The 18,766-nt window shown below is 28.1% G+C and overlaps 2 protein-coding genes across 2 annotated transcripts; both read right to left on the minus strand.

The window, feature by feature from the left end:
• Window positions 1–2,280: 2,280 nt before the first annotated feature.
• On the minus strand, window positions 2,281–8,534 carry LOC112456923 (aminopeptidase N-like). Its single transcript, XM_025019736.1, has 10 exons — window positions 8,041–8,534; window positions 7,102–7,560; window positions 6,625–6,808; window positions 5,775–5,928; window positions 5,500–5,581; window positions 4,788–5,161; window positions 4,213–4,487; window positions 3,176–3,366; window positions 2,534–2,807; window positions 2,281–2,289 (listed from the first exon to the last, which is right to left on the minus strand). Exons 1-10 carry the CDS (start codon window positions 8,532–8,534, stop codon window positions 2,281–2,283), a joined length of 2,496 nt encoding a protein of 831 aa, XP_024875504.1.
• A 3,056-nt stretch (window positions 8,535–11,590) lies between these two features.
• LOC112456924 (puromycin-sensitive aminopeptidase-like protein) lies at window positions 11,591–17,768 on the minus strand. The gene is made up of 11 exons (XM_025019737.1): window positions 17,308–17,768; window positions 16,449–16,898; window positions 15,880–16,063; window positions 15,177–15,330; window positions 14,887–14,968; window positions 14,155–14,528; window positions 13,586–13,860; window positions 13,117–13,307; window positions 12,574–12,648; window positions 12,185–12,254; window positions 11,591–11,719 (listed from the first exon to the last, which is right to left on the minus strand). The coding sequence occupies exons 1-11, from the start codon at window positions 17,766–17,768 to the stop codon at window positions 11,591–11,593; spliced, it is 2,445 nt and encodes an 814-aa protein (XP_024875505.1).
• Window positions 17,769–18,766: the final 998 nt, after the last annotated feature.

Here is an 18,766-nt window from a genome sequence, read left to right on the forward strand (position 1 = left end):
CGTAAATACAAGTGCCTCACGGAATAGACTCGTAATATTGTTACATATTTCTTTTTAAAAATTCGCGAATAAAAATATCCGCAGGAAGATTGTAGATCATAAATATGTGTTTGTTCATATGTTAATATTGAGAAGTCGTTTTCGTCAGTTGCACTTCTTTGAGTCAGATAATACATGAATAATATATTTATTATTAAATTCTGTAAGATCATGTCCATATAATCGTAAATGTCTTTTACCAAATGTTGAATTTTTCCTTCTCGATAACCTCGAGGTGCATATAGTTCCTGAGTTATAAACGATTGAAAATAAAAAGCTTATTGCAAATTAAACTTATAATTAACACAATTTTTATATATTTTTTCAAAAAATATATTTATAATGTACAAATTATAATCGTCAAATCATAGTTATTTGATTTCAAAAATTTACTATGAGAAATTAAATTTACAATTAGTCCAAGGTGTATTTTATAATTGTCAATTTTATATTAAATTTAGTATATTCAGCTACAAAGTGTGTTATACAAATATTTAAAAAAACACAGTAATGTAAAAATTATAAAACACATACGTAATTTACTACTAATTAAATGGCAGTAAAATATATTTTATATATGTCACAAAAAATAAAAATTATATTAATCACTGAAATCATACTAAAACATATTAATACAAACGATATATACTTGATATGAAATATATTATTTCGATATTTTAACGCTAATAGATTATGTATTAATTTAGATTCGTACGGTACAAGTAGTTTGAGCTAACTATAGTACCTACATAAATATAAAGCATACACGGAGAAAAATAAATTTAATAAAAATCCGATAAATATAAAATCTGTGATTATAAAATATATACCTTGTCCGGTTGTGCTCTTTAGTATAAAGGTTGGAAATAATGCCTTTTAATATTGCGATTGTAACATGAATGATCTATAAAAGTGATACAAAATATTCATACTTGATACTTTATATTCCAAAAAATTAATTATATAATGTAGACAAAAATATATGCAATAAATAAAATGATGAAAATGGGGGTTGTAAATAATATTAAACTTTGAAGAATAAACAGAAATTTTTATTCTATACAGTAATAAATAAAGTTTTTAGTACAATGCGACGTCATTATTTCATGTTTTTCATTCAAAGTCTAGCAACGATTATAATTATAATTATAATTAAAATTTAAGTACTTTATTAGCAAATGATACTATTATACATAATGTCCACAATGTATTATATATTTAATTTAAAAAATTTGTCCGCATGACCTCTATATCAAATGTAATAAAACTAAAGTGCGTTTATAAAAAATATATTACGAAGGATATCAAACAGCGCATCAAGTCTAATACTACATACATTATTTTTTAATTACAGAACAGTAATATGTCATATTATAATAGTATAACAATAATATGACATATAAATATATTTAACTACAGAATAGCAATATCTCACAAAAAATTTTATCAATAGCTTCCAGACTATTAATAAAATACTAAGTATTATAAAAATATTAAAACATTAAAAATATAATTAAAAATGATTAAAAAATGATTTAAAAATGATTTACAAAAAGGTAGTAATAAATAAAAATAACATTGTTTGAAAAATAATGTAGGTAATTGTATGTCATGCATCATTTGATATTTTTGATTGATCAAATCAATTGGTCACTTAAGTTTGATTTCTTCCAAATCGCTTTGTAAAAATATCTACAGACACTTTAAGATTATTTTTACGATTTTCTATTAGATTTATAATTTTATAGTTTGACAAACCGTTTGGATCTTGATGAAAAAAAGTTTCTGCGAATCTTTTCACCTGAAACAGATTATGATGTTAAGGATGTTTATCAATAACATGTAGTAATTTATTTTTATGCAGCTATTCTTTAAAATATAATGTTTTATTTAACATAGACAATAACAATAAATGGTATGTATATAAATATATATAATCCCTTAGCTGAGGAAGTATATATGTGTCGTAAGAAATTGTGTATATGTCTTTTTTAATATATATATATATATTGATATATATATATCAATTCATAATAAGGTAATATTCTTAGAATTAATTACTACCTTACAAAAATTCAGTTTATGTTTTAAACCACTCGCTAGTATTATTCAGTTTTAAACATAGCTCTTTATAAGATACAAATATAAACCCCAAAAATATGAACAAAATTAATTATAAATATTAATTTAATTATGTAAAGTTGCATTAATCTATAATTTCACGCACAATAAACGTTTCATTTAAGCGCGCTATAATTAAAGGATTATCAATAGAAAATCAATAAGTATGAATCTAGTATTATAAAATCTACCTTGGACATTTGTTCGTTAGAGAAAACATTCGTAATGATATTTTTTATCGTTAGACTTGTAGAAAATAATCTGTAAGAACAAAATAATATATTTATGTATAAGATACATTTATTTTAAAAATAGAATGTATATATTTGTAAAGATAAATGTATTACCTGGGATATATAAAATCAAAATTTGCTAATATGTAGTCAAGGACCAAATCGTTGCGTGCATGGTTTTCAAGAATTAAATTGAAGATCAATGCCTGCTGCTCATGGTTAAATAATGTAGTATTATATGCTATAATATTTAAATAGCTGATAATGATATCAGGATCTTCAGAGCAACTCAATATTTTCCAAAATTTTTTATCAGATGTTCGTTGATACAGTTCCATCATTTTATCCCAAGTAGTCTTATTAGCTACTGCCAAACCAAAGCAATACGTCCAATCATGCCACCATTGTGGAACTCTAAAATACATATGTGTCTATGGAAAAAATGTACATGCATTTCATACGCATAGCTAACGTTTTATTCTATCAAGTTTTGTGTTTCTGTCCGTTTTGTTAGGTAACTCTTATTCTGCAAAATTAAAAGTTTCTGTCGTGCGCTTCTGTCACTCTATATTTGCCACGTGACCATAACATTACGTGTGAACACAGTAAATGAATAAATAAATAAAAGATGAATCCATCGAGAGAAAGAGAGAAAGAAAGAGAGAGATTTGAAGAAATATTAAAAAGAATCGATTGCATTCATATGCATATGTGCGCGCGCATACGCAACACACACGCACAAATATAAATTATAAGATAATTGTGATCATAAAAAGAGTTACTTGTGAGTCTCAGGATCCGCGAAATGTTCGCTTAATTTAACGGCGGCTCTTCTCTTGCATTCCGCGTGACCGACGGTACATGCCCAGTGCGTGGCATCTAGCCTTAGCATCTTTGTGATATAGTCATCATCAGGATTTTCTTCGTATCCTACATGCTCAAGAAGCTTATCAAAGATTCCTACCATGTGTGACTAGAAATCATGAGATAATATTGAATTGTTGGTTTGTTGGTTTATTGTTTTGATGCTACATGCGAAGTGACGTGATTCATATACATATATACATATTTGATATATATATATATATATATATATATAATGCTTTGTTAAAACATTTACTATCATAAAAATCGTCCGGGCGAGCTTGCTCCCCACTTCCCCTTATGTCCATTTGTATTAATGTTAATTAACACATTTATTCCTACCATTATGCGATTATAAAACCGATCGCGACATAATTTATTTTTAGGTATGCATAGTATATAGGCATGCTGCTCGTTTTCACGTACTTTCTCTCTAAACAGGTAACTACAAATTTACCCTAAAATTTATCGTATTCCGGCAGTCAGTACGTTAATTTGTACGAATATAACGGACTCACGACATGATCGTCGTGCTCTTTAGTCCGTAGATTTATATTTAATAAAAAATTTAACTTAAGTGGTAGCTTGATTCCTTTTTAACAAAATTATATCACATGTATTTTATAAATTCAAAAATCCAATCTAAGTGGTAGCTTAATTTGTTCTTAACAAAATTATATCACAATATTACGTTATTTAGCTCAACCTATATAAGTGATATGTATAAAATTAAAAATCCAACCCAAGTGGTAGTACCACAATTTACAAAATACATTGCGTGTGCTTAGTGCCTTTTTTTACCTTTTTTGAAAAGGTAATTTTGTACTGATATTATGAGAATTAAGTAATAATTATTCTATACAACGGAGAATGTGTAAATAATTGGACAAATTAAAGAGCCAAATTTAACTCTACAAACGTCTTTTTCATCTTTATATAATCTGTTAATACATACCTTGAAACCTTTACTCTCTGGCAGTGAAAAGTACTTCTCATTCCGTCCTAATATTCGGAACATTGGACGCCATGCCACATAATCTTTCTCTCGTCCTAGGTAACTTATAAGATTCATAAATACGGAACTATCTAATTGGTCTTCCAGCAAAAAGGCAAATGCATCATCGACAATTTGAGCACGATTGAGAACGTGTATGTTCTTGTATTCCTCAGAGTTCAAGTAACGTATGATTCTTTCCATAATTGCGGTATCGTAATAGACACGACAGTATGCTGTCGAATTATCCATTAAATTTATTATTAGATCGTCTTTTGTTTGAAATTATCAAGGTATATTTTCAAATACTGACATTTTCATTATTGTAATAAACCAATTTTATGTAATTTACAACTTACAATTGTTAAAAAAAAAATTACATTTCCAATGTACATACTTTACCAATGAATTACCAATGTAATTCACCAATGTATCGAAGAAAATATATTAAGAACGTGAATATAATGTAAAACTTTCGTATTGATAAAGCAAATAAGATAGATATAAAAGAGCGTAAAATTTATTGATTTATATACCAGTTTGTTGTAGATTGACGATAATCCAACCTCTTGTAATAATTTGCACTCTAAGAATTTCATCTGGTTTTAACCAATTATTGGGCATAGTATTGGAAAAATACGGAAAGTCCTGATAAGTGTAGGATATGGGTATCCACCATTTATTATTGATATCTTCAGTTGCGTGGAAACATTTTTGTGTTATTGCCGCTTCAGCAGTTTCGTAATTCATCGTTACATTCAGCACAGGATAACGATTTTGGACTATCCACGTATCCATCACTTCTTTTATTCTGAATTTTTGATCTCGCATAGAAGAGACGTAAGAAGCTTCGTCTTTAGCACTTTGTATGGCGCTCCAGAAATCATCGGGAGTGACCGCCATATATTTCCTAAAGAAACATGACATTGTTGTTAGCTATAACACATATATACGTCGTATATATTTAAATTTATTATTACATAATCAAATGTGAGTATTAATGTACAATTTAATGAATACACATGTGGAAACTAAGAATGTAACTTAAAACTAAGCTTAGTCTAATTATAATTAAGGAATGTACGGTCTCTTCTAATCGAATAGCATTGGATATTGAATGCATAAGTTTATATTTCTGATATGCACTATATTTTCCAACGTAAAACGCAAGAAACATTATACTTATGATATTTAATGTTGCTATATATGTGATAACTGTAGTGAACTACATTATATACACATACTTACTTTGTAGCGAAATACTTGGTGATTCCTTTCCGAAATACCTCGTCGCCCACTGCATGATATAACATGCGCAATATAGCTGGAGCTACGATAAAATACACGTCATAAAATATATTGACTAGTAATACCTATAAAGCATATTTTGCACATAAAATTAATTGTAAGACATATATGAACGTATTGCGCAAAAAGATAATTTGTTGTCTATCAACTTTTGATTCCACCTTTTTCTTCGTGCTATCTGCATTAAGCTATTTATTTTATTTACATAATTTTACCTTTTTTATAAACTTCATCACCAAAGAGTTGGTTATAATCCAAGGTATCGTTAAGTTTCAATGTAACAGACTCCAATGAGCTATCATCTAGATGGAGAGAATCGTGCATGGCCCCAGTAACGAAAAAGTCCATTGGCCGCCAGTCTTCAAATGTCTGTAACATCAAGAAAACAATCCTTTGATATGGCTGAATATAAAAATTCGAAGAAAAGTTCGCATTTATAGGGATATACAAACCTACCTGTCCGCCACTTTTAAAAATTTCGCTATTTTTATTTTTATTGTAATTTATTTATGTCAAATGTTAACTGTTTCATGTATATAATTTTTTTTGAGAAGATTATATTTTAATTATTTTTTATATATTGGACATTACTGAATACAAAAATAAAATCAAGATCTAAAAATTCTAGATGTTAATTTTGTTTTTGTTAAATATTTATTGTGATGGATGCGAAAAATACAATACGTTTAAATTCTAATAAAACTATTACAATAATAATCATTGTATCGCCAAATATAAAAATAATGTTGAAACGTAAGAGATTAAAAATAGCTGATCTTTAATATGGGCTGGGGAGGACACAAGTGATAAGAACATAATATTCTCGAATTTTAATAAAAATTAGTATTAAACGTTTTGTTCTAGTTATTCGCAGAAAGAACAGTGTTACAATCTTTTTTACAATTCTAAATTAAAGAATTGCCATTAGTTATTTAGCTCTGTCCTGATACATTTTATAAGAATATAGAAATATTTCATGGATGTTATTTTGATCTCAGAGAATGAACCGTATTTCCAACTTTTCTATTTAATGAGCAATTTATTGCATTAATAATATTAAATAACCTTGTTGAGGAAATACACTTGGAAGAACACAGCAAACCCCTCGCTTAGCCACAGGTCAGGCCACCAAGATGGGGTGATAAAATTACCGAACCACTGATGTGCGATTTCATGTGCTACTAACGACGCTATTTTCCTTCTCTGAAATGTAGGATCCTTGTTATCATCGTAGACAACTTCTGATTCGCTAAAAAACAAAACATAACACAATATTCAAAATGTGATTGTCTAATGTGTTTATATATATATTATTGAAAGAAAGGGTGACATTCACATCAATTAAATACGTTAATTTGTTTTAAAACAGCCTAAGAATGATAATATGTAAATGAAATTTAAATAGCCATAAAATACACATGTGTCTTTATCGTTTCTAATTATCAAATTTTGAATGCTAGAAGTCATTTAGTTCTAATAGCTTAATATTGATTTTTTTTATTCATGTACATATTAGTAAATCTCTTTAGTTATGAATATTACTCGTAAATGATGATTCCCCAATCTCCCATGCCGGTGAGCGGATAATTTGGTATTATGACGTGATCTACTTTCGGTACTCCTTTGGTTCTATCGGTATACTCCTCCAAGAGCGGCGTGATTTGTTCGGCAATAATATGCATGAATATTGCTTGCGATGTCAAAGACGATTTGCACCACACAGACACGGACGACACGGACTTGTCCTTGTTTTCAATGCGAGTGAAATTAGATACAATCACAATTCCCACGAGATAAGCTGACATTGTAAAAGTGCGATCGAAGTGTGTCCATTTCATATCATTTTTTACTTTGTACTGCTCTCGGATCGGCCAATTTGACAATACCGTGTATTTCCGATGATGCATCACGGAAATCATGAAGTAAGCTTTTATCGCTGGCTCGTCCCAACATGGAAACATTCGTCTGGCTTTATTCGGCATGAGGTGTGTTGCGGCCAACCTGTGATTTTAAACAGTTTTTTAAATAAGGATAAAAATACCACTCATAGTACAAACTTATCATTCATAGCGAGTAAGACACGAGAAGTTAAGAAACACTAGTTATTGTTTATATATTATATGTTTATTATATTATATGTAATTATTATTTTGTTGAGAGTAAAAACAGAAATGTTGTACTCTGCTATGTTGTTTTATTTTAAGCCAAAGTTAAATATTCTCTTAAACATTACATTATGCACTTTTTGCAAATACTTTATTGTAAATATACTTACATACTAGAAAACGGTTTTAATAATAAAGTGGATACACATTTTAGCTCTTTCGCCGAGCTTTATATATGGTGTAAGTCGATAACGATAAAAGTGATAAATAAAAAAAGGTAATAAGTAAACGTAACAAATAAATAAGGTAACACCAAATAGCATTTACGTACGTATACGTTACAAGTATATTTTTAATATTTTTAATATTTCCTTACGCTCTGTTATATTTGCTGTTTCCTTCCTCGTATGTGTACGGAATTTTTATAAAACCACCATTGCCTAGAACACCAGCCTGAGAGAAATTACCAGCAAACTTCATGTTCAGGTTGTAAGAACCGCGATACAATTGCTTTTCAAAATGTAACGATAATATATTCGTTTCATTGTCATAAGTATGTGCCATCGGTTTATAGACTATAGTATCGTTCATCAACGTTGTCGCCGTTTCATTTATTTCTAATCCTTGCGAGTGTAAGCTTATATAAAACGATTCGCGAACAATCTTGACAGTGACAATGGTTTCACCGTGAAATGTGTTGCCTTCTCTGAGATCCGGCGGAATAATCAGACTAATGTTATAATCAACTGGTATTGAATTGGTGGGTATACGATATATATATTTTGGATCTTTTGCATCATTAGCGATACAAAAGTTCGTGATTGTGGCCAATATTATGCCAATATGTAATAACAATTTTGGGAATTCCATGGCATGTCAATACTCGTCTTAGGTTTCTGTAACTTTTCGTTAAAAAGGAAACAAATAATAATACAATGCAGTACAAGTTATTGAAATTTAATATTAATTTTTATATACAAAAATCGAAGGAACAGAGGAAAAAAGGAAAGAAAAGAGATAATTCCAACTCTTATCAAGAAGATTATATAGACTTACTTCGCGGAAAATTATGAATATTTTTTTATAGAATGTTGGATATATCTTGATGTGCTCAGGATCAATTTATTCTGTTTTTCTTATATTTTTTTAGAATTAAAAGAAAATTATTTTGTTCAGTTTTCAAGAAGAATTTTATGAATCTATAAAGTGATGTATGTATATTTGATTTGACTATATAAAATATTTCATCGGAAGTAAGAAACGTAAATACATTTTGTTATATATGTAAAATTTGAATTATTTAGTTGTCGGTTATAGCAAAATTATTTTTTCTTATCATTCTTGTATCTTAAATATACCTGAAGGAAAATATATAAAAAATAATTAAAATTATTTTTTAAAGAACGAAAATAATCAATATTTTCCATTGTATGACCGTTTTATTTATTTGTCAATAACAATAATAATCTCGTCTTTTGTTTAATTTAAAATTTTTTCTACGTTCGGAACGTTATGTGTTTTAAGATCGTCTCGAAATTGTATTAAATCTTTCGTTTTCCAGTTTTCACTATGCAGCAACGATAAGAAGCAAAATATCGACTGATTAAGAAAATACATATTTAAAATAAAAATTTATCACAATCCATGAGTATAAGTAATCTCGAGGAAATAAAGTTAAATTTTATTGGGTTTTGTCTGTCGGAATTATTTTGAATTACGTTTTATATATTTATTTATATTTTCAATAAAATATAATACCTAATTAATTATTATTGCTCTTATTGACTTACTTTGTATATTACACTTGTATGCTGATTAAAATAAAGTTCTTTGCTGCAATTAAATAGGTTTGCGCCACGAAAGCCGTTAATATGAAAGATAGTTCAGCGTAACTGTCGTTCGACCCGTCCGACCATCTCGAAAGAACACCGAATACTGATGGTTACAATGTCAATCTCTGATGTCTTGATAGATATGTCATGTAAATACAGTGCCTGTTACATACGAAACTGTTCGACTCGTACCATTGTTACACATTTTTTTGAATATTTGTGAACAAAGATATCTACAGGAAGATCATAGATGACAAATGTGTTTGTTTATAATATTGAGAAGTCGTTTTTCTCAGTTGCACTTCTTTGAATCAGACAGATAATATCTGTATAATACATTAGCTTGATACCGTGCTTAGATACGGTAACACACATTTTACTTCTTTTTACTCTTATATAGGGGTCGAATTTCTAAAAATTGTTTCTTAGTGGGTGCTTACGTCATAGAAGGAATATACTAACCCAATTTCAATTTGTTTCTAGGTTTAGGGGTTTGGGCCGGACGTTGATGAGTCAGTCAGTCAGTCAGGACATTTTATCATTAAATACTGTAAGACTATGTCGATATAGAAGATGTCTCTTACCAAATTTTGAATTTTTCCTTCTTGATAACAAACATCGAGACGCATAGGGTTCTTGGAGTTGTAAACGACTGGAAATAAGGAGCTTATTAAAAGTTAAGCTTATATAATTAAAAGCAACTTTAATACATTTTTCAAAAAAGTTTATTTATATTGTATAAATTATAGCCGCCAAATTATAGTCATTTGATTTCAGAAATTCACATAAAATTAATAAGAGAAATTGAATTTAGTCTAAGGTATATATTGTAATTGTACTATATATTGTAAATTGTCACTTTTATATTAAATTCAGTATATTTTGCTTCAAAGTTATAAAAATATTTAAAGAGAGTAGTGTAAAAATTATGAAGTACATGCATACTTTTCTACCAATCAGATGGCAGTAAGTTATGTGTCATATACATATATCACAAAAATTCGAAATTGTACTAATAGGTAGAATTATTAATACAAACAAAATGTTACAAAAATATTTAGAAATAACATTAAAAATTAAAAATTGTTTAAAAATGTTTAGAAATAATAATAATACGTAAAAATAATATAAAATCTTATTTAAAAGTAAACATATTTTTTGCGCTTGATTTGAAACAGATTATTTCAATATTTCAACGTTAACAGAATATGTATTAATTTATACTCACAATATAAAAATAGTTTCAGCTAACTATAATAAATAAATGTTAAGCATACGCAGGAAAAATAATAAGATACGTATGTGGAATCTGTGTTCATAATATATTATACTTCGTCAAGTTCTTTAACAACGATAGAAATACATAATATCTTTCAATATTGAAATTGAAATGAGTGATCTATAAAAGTGATACAAAATATTCATACACATGATACATTATATTCCGAAAAATTAATTTATTTAATATAAACAAAGATATATGCAATGTATAAGCTAATAAAAAAAAGTTATAAATGATATTAAATTTTGAAGATTCACAGAAATACAATTTTTATTCTACAGATAATAATAACTACTGTTTAGAGATAAAGCTTCTTATTACAAAGCGACGCCATTATTTCATGTCTTTTGTTCAAAGTCTATCAACAATTATAATAAAAATTTATATTGAAATTTAAGTATTTTATTAGCAAATTACATAAATGTTTATAAAGTATTATATATTTAATTTAAAAAATGTATGTGCTCTATATCAAATGTAATAAACCAAAGTACATATAGTGCGTTTATAAAAGATATTTTACGAAAGATATTAAACAACATCAAATCTATAATACTATATAAATTATTTGTTAATTACACAACAGTAATATGTCATAAATAATTTTATTAATAGCTTCCAGACTATTAATATAAAATACTAAATATTATAAAAATATTAAAAAGTATTAGAAATAATAAAAAATAAATAAAATATTATTTACAAAACGGTAATAATAAATCAAAATATTATTTGAAAAATTATGTTGATAATTATATGTTTTCCATCACATTTGATATTTTTGATTGATCAGATCAATTGGTCACTTGAGTTTAATATTTTCCAAAATATTTTGTGAAAATGTCTATGGACTGTTTAAGATGATTTTTATGTTTTTCTATCAGTTTTGTAATGCCTGACAAAGTGTCTTGATGGAGATTAGTTTCTGCGAACTTTTTTACCTGAAACAAATTAATTGCAGATGTTTATCAATAATAACTTATTTTTATGCAGCGGTTCCATAAAATATAATATCTTTTAACACAATAATAACAATAAATATATATGATATACACAAAAATCAGAGCAAACATTGTATACAATATGTAAACTTGTATTAAATTTCAAGACTGAATTATCAATTTATAACACGGTAATACTTTCATAATAAATTCCGAAATGATAAAATTTCAATTTATGTTTTAAGCCACACGCTGGTATTATTCAATTTTACAACATAGTTTTCCTTTAAGATATAAATATACTCAGCTCAAAAATATAAACAGAATTAATTATTAATATTAATTTTATTATATAAAATTGCATTAATCTATAATTCAACGTACGATGGTTTTTATTTTAAGCGCGTCACAGTTAAAGGATTATTAATTGAAAATCAATAAGTAATGTAAAATCATAAAATTTACCTTGGAAATTTGTTCGTTAGAATAAACATTAGAAACGATACTTTTTATCGTTTGGCTTGCAGCAAATGATCTGTAAGAGCAAAATCACATATTCATAATTAATGTATACGATAAATTTATTTGAAGAAAATAGAATATATATATTTAAAGAGAAATGTTATTACTTGGGTTTTATTTTATCAAAATGTTCTAAAATATATTCAAGGATGACATCGTTGCGTGCATGGTTTTGAATAATTAAATTGAAGATAAAAGCATGCTCCTTATCGTTGAATAACGCAGCATTATATGCTATAATATTCAAATAGTTGATAATAATATCAGGATCTTCAGAGCATCTCAATATTTTCCAAAATTTCTTATCAGATGTTCGCTGATATAATACAAACACTTTATTCCAAGCAGTTATATTGGCTACCGTCAAACCAAAGCAGTACGTCCAATCTTGCCACCAATGTGGAACTCTGAAATATATATGTCTATGTAAAAGAGGTACATATATTTTATACGTATAGCCAACGTTTTATTTTATCAAGTTTTGTATTTTTCATCGTTCTATTAGATAACTATTATTCATGAAATTATAAGTTCTTGTTGTATGCTAATTCTACCACTCTATATTTGCCACGTGATCATATGACTACGCTACAGTGAGATAATTTTATCGATATTGTCACTTGTTATTTTTATTATACATATATATATTTTTACTTGTATCGCCATATTTATTCTGTGTATTGAAACAAGAATGGAAATTAAGGAAAAACAATAAAGAGAATGTCTCCAATTTTAACAACTTGATAGAAATAAAAAATAGAAATAGATATCTACAACCATATAAATATATGCATATGTGTGCACGCGCATACCCAACACATATAGGCGCGCACAAATACAAATTATGAGATAATTGGGATCGTAAAAAAAGTTACTTGTGAGTATTAGGATCCGCGAGATGTTTGGTCAATTTAACGGCGGCCCTTCTCTTGCATTCCGCGTGACCGACGGTACATGCCCATTTCGTGGCATCTAGCCTTAGCATCTTTGTGATATCGTCATCATTAGGATTTTCTTCATATCCTATCTTCTGAAGAAGCCCATCGAAAATTCCTGACACGTATGACTAGAAATCGTGAAATAATATTGAATTTTATATTGATTGGTTGGGGTACTTGCGAAGTGACGTGATTCATATACGGATATACATATTTCGTTCGTGCTTTGCTATAAAATTCACTATCATAAGAATCATCAGCGAACTTGCGTTCGACTTTCCCTATATTGTCTATTTGTATTAATGTTAATCAACATGATCGCTACTATTTTGAGATTAAAAATTGAAGATACAACTATAAACTTATAAACATTATTTTTATCTTTATAAAATTTGGTATTATCTACCTTGAAATGTTTACTCTCTAGCAGTGAAAAGTATTTCGACAACCGTTCTAAAATTCGGAACATTGGACGCCATGCCACATAATCTCTCTCTCGTCTTAGGTAATTTATAAGATTTTTAAATACGGAGTTATCTAGTTGATCCTCCATTAAAAAAGCAAATGCATCATCGATCATTTGAGCACGATTGAGAACGTGTATGTTCTTGTATTCCTCAGAGTTCAAGTAACGTATGATTCTTTCCATATTTGTAGTATCGTAATAGACACGACAGTATGCTGTCGAATTATCCATGAAATTTATTATTAGACCTTTTTATTTGAAATTATTAAGATATATTTCCAAATACTGCCATTTTATCATAACTAACAAACTAATGTAGTGTGCAACTTGCAAATATTACAGAAAAAATACATTAATAATTTAGCAAGGTTTCGAAAAATATAATTACATAAATTTCCTTGAGCTTTTTTTTTAATAGAGAAGTATATAAAAATTTGAATGATGTAAAACCTTTGAGACGATAGAACAAATAAGATAAATAAAAGAACGTAATATTTAATAATTCATACCAGTTTGTTGTACATTAACAATAATCCAATCTCTTGTATTAATTTCCACTCTACTAGTTTGATCTGGTCCTAACCAATTATTGGGCATAGTATTGGAAAAATCCAAATTGCTCTGGTCGGCGTAGGTCATGGGTATCCACCATTTATTATTGGTACATTCAGTTGCGCGGAAACATTTTTGTGTTACTGCCACTTCGCCTGTTTCGTAATTTATCGTTACATTCAGCACAGGGTAACGATTTTGGTTTATCCACGTGTCCATCACCTCTTTTATTTTAAAATCTTCTTGTTGCATATAAGGGACATAAGGGGCCATCTGCAGAGCACTTTGCATGGCGCTCCACAAATCGTCGGGAGTAACCGATCCAAATGGACTAAATTTGGAAAATGACATTGTCATTAGCTATAATAATAATTACGACGTATGTGTATAAATTTACTATTATGGAATTAACGTGAGCATTAATGTACAACTTAATTAATACATAAATAAAAACTAAGAGTACGACTTAAAACTAACTTAATTAAATTATAATTACAAAGTAAAATATAGCCTCTAATCGAGCATTAAATATTGAACGCACAAGTTTATGTTTCTGATGTGACGTATGAATAGTTTGCAATACAAGAATACAAGAAATATTATACTTGTGATATTTAATATTGCGAAATATGATGATTATATTGTAATATAATTATATTAGACTACATTATATATGTATATACACTTACTGTTGTACCAAATAGTTGGTGACACCCTGTCGAAATATTTCGTCTCCCATTGCATGATGTAACATGCGCATTATAGCTGACGCTACGATAACAACACACGTCATAAAATTCCAATTAACAATATATATATAAAATAGATTGTACGCATAAAATTGAGGTATATGTGAATTATGCGCATTACTCAAATAGGAAATTTGTCCGCTGTTAATTTTTTGTTTCACCCCTTTTTTGTGCTACCTACATTAAAGTATAACGGACCATATAGTTTAACTATATTTACATAATCTTACCTTTGTTAAAAACATCATTATAAAAGAGGTCGTCATAATCTAAGGTTCTGTCAAGTTCCAATGTAACAGAATTTATTAAGCCAATATCTAAAGAGAGACAATGGTGTAAGCGCTCAATTACGAGAAGATCCATTGTTCGCCAGTCTCCAAATATCTGTAGAAAAAAATCCACTAATATATGACTAAATATAAAAATTTGAATAAAAGTTTGCAATAGGAATATAAACTGGTTTATTCGCAACGTCCAAAAACCTCGCTATTTTAATTTTTATTAAAAAATAAGATTAAGGTATAAATATTCGAGACGTTAAATTATTGTATTTTATTAAATGCTTATTGTGTGGCAGATGCAAAATTAACATATTTTTAGAATCTAATAAAACTATTATAATTACATTCTTAAGATCACTAAATGTGAATATAATGTTAAAACATATGACATTAAAAGTGGCAAATGCAAAAAACAAAATATTTTTTAATTTTATTAAAAATTTACATTAATAAATTGTTTTTATAATTGTTTGAAAAGAGAACGAGTTACTATTTTTTTATAATTCTAAATTAAAGAACGTGCCATCATTTACTTAATTCCGTTTTGATATACATTTTAAGAAGATGTGGAAACTTTTAATAGATGTTATTTTGATCTTAGCGATTGTTTCTTTATTTAATGAGTAACCTTGCATTAGTAATATTAAATAACCTTATTGAGAAAATACGCTTCGAAGAACGCAGAAAATCCTTCGCTCAACCACAGGTGGGACCACCAAGATGGGGTGACGTAATTGCCAAACCAATAATGTACAAGTTTATTTGTTACTAACGACGCTACTTCCCTTCTCCGAAATGTGGGATCTGTGCTTTCATCGTAGACAATTTTTGATTCACTGAAAAATAAAACATAATATAATATAAGTACAAAATGTGATTATGCATAGTTTTTCTCATCGTTAGCATACAGTCTAATATATGTTTCCAAGTAATTAATATTATTCATAGTTTTCTTACGCAAGAGAGTAAGTACTTTTTATATACGTATGTATATAAAAATGGAAAGAAAAGGTAACATAGACATTAATTAAATACGTTAATTTGTTTTAGACAATCTAAGAATAAAAATATATATCTTTTGAATATCCGTGAAATAAAGATGCGCTTTATATATATAATTATCAAATTTTGAATGCTAAAAGTCATTGGTCAGCTCTAATAACTTAATATTAATTTTTTTATTTTTTGTACATTACTAATTCTTTAAGTTATGTATATTACTCGAAGATAATGAGTCCCCAAGCTTCCATGCCGCTGACAGGATAATTTGGTATAACGACGTAATCGATTTTTGGTATTTTTTTGAAGTCCTGGTTATATTCGAGCAAAAACGGCATGACCTTTTCGGCAACAGTATGCGCGAATTTTGTTTGCGATGACAAAAACGATTGGCACCACACGTTCACGGTCTTGTCTGTGTTTTCAACGCGAATGAAATTATATAAAATCACGATTCCCACGAGATAAGTGGACATTACAGGAGTGGTGTCGAAAGATGTCCACACCATGTCATTTTGTTCTTCGTGTTGCTTTCGTATCGGCCAATTAGACAATATTCTGTATTTCTTATGATGTATGACGGAGATGTTGAAGGTAGCTTTGAACGCTGGCTCGTCCCAACATGGAAACATTCGTCTGGCGTTATTTGGCTGGAAGAGCGTTGCGGCCAACCTGTAATTTAATCAAATTTGTTAAATAGCGACAAACTTTCCACTCATGGCAAGTAAAACAAAAAAGTTTAGAGAACACTAGTTATTATTATATTATATGAAATAATTATTGTGTTTAGAGTAGAAACAGAGAAAAATGCTGTACTGCCATTATGTTTTATTTTCAACTGAAATCAAATGCTCCTCAAAATATTATGCATTTCTTGCAAATATTTTATTTAAAATTATCCTTGCATACGTTTTTAGTAATTACACAATTTCATGTTTAAGAAATGTCTTGCCGAGCTTTATGTATTATAAGTTAATAACGATAAAAATAATTAATAAAAGAAGATAATAAGCAAAAGTAACAAATAAGTAGCATAACAAATAACGTTTATGTTATAAGTATATTTTTAATATTTGCTTACGTGCGGTCTCCTTCCATGTCTGTGTACGGAATTTGCATAAAGCCACTTTTGTGATAATTACCCTCAGAAAAATAACCATCAAATTTCATGTTCAGGGTGTAAAGACCGAGCGGCAATATATTGTCAAAATCAAGCGTCAATATATTATTACTGTCATTAATATGTTTTATCGGTCTATAGATTATACCATGGCTGTTAATCAACGTTGTCGCCGTTTCATTTATTTTTAATTCTTGCGAGTGTAATCTTATTTTTGACAATGTGTAAACAATATCAATGATGACACTGGTATCACCGTGAAAGGCGTGAAAAGCATGGTTGCCGACATGCGGAATCAGACTAATGTTATAACTAACTGGTATTGCGTTTTTTGGTAAACGATAGTTAATTTCTGAACCAGTGATGCAAAAAACTGTGACTGTGGCCAATATTAAGCCGATGTATAGTTTTAGAAATCCCATCTCAGTACTCGTTTTAGGTATCTGCGTTTTTTTATAAAACAAACAAACAATAATACAATGTAGTACAAATTATTAAACTTTAATATTAATTTTTATACAAAAATAAAAGGAACAAAGGAAAGAATAGAGGAAAAAAATTTCAATTTTTATTATGAAGACTATATGTAAGATCTACTTCGAAATTATGAATTTGTTTCTCATATAATATTGAACATATTATAATTAAATGTGCTCATTACAATTAATTTATTTGACTATTTTTAATTATTTTCTTGGAATTACTTAAAAGAAAATTTATTTACTTAGTTTTCGAGAAGAATTTTAACAATAAGTAGTATATGTACATTTGACTGTATAGAATATTTCATCAGTCATCAGAAGTAAAGAAGCAAATACGTTTTGTCAACGTGTAGAGTATTTGAATTATTTAATTGTCGGTTATACTCAGCAGTTGTTTGGAAATATTTTATCAGTCATCAGAAGTAAATACATTTTGTTAATATGTAAAATTTGAATTATTTAGCAGCAAATAAAGGTGTGTTATCGTTGAAATGTTCTAAATAAAGAATAATTTAATTTATTGTGCTAAAAATGAGATATAACTTAGTATATTCGAAACGTCTATAATGTTTTGTCTATTTTTGGAGAATAAACTATAGAAGGTTTCAAGGGTAACATCTGTTATTTGCTTGTATTAGGCTCCTTGAATTTCTTAAATTATAATTGTTTCTCAGTTTTCAAAGAAATAGACCGAACAGTAAAATTAAAGAATAGACCAAGGATCTCTGAGTTATTTTTAAAACAAATTATTAATAAAATAATGCACAGTAACACGCATTATTCTATCAGTCTGATGTCATTTTAAATTATTGGTTATCTAAATTTTTTTCTTTTATCATTTCTGTAAAATAAAATGTTTCTGCACACTGAATACAAAATGAAAAATATATAGAAAATAATTCAAATAATTTTAAATCACGATAATGATTAACATGTTT

Source organism: Temnothorax curvispinosus, unplaced genomic scaffold (assembly GCF_003070985.1).
Source record: "Temnothorax curvispinosus isolate PA1 unplaced genomic scaffold, ASM307098v1 QBEX01007309.1, whole genome shotgun sequence".
NCBI lineage: Eukaryota > Metazoa > Arthropoda > Insecta > Hymenoptera > Formicidae > Temnothorax > Temnothorax curvispinosus.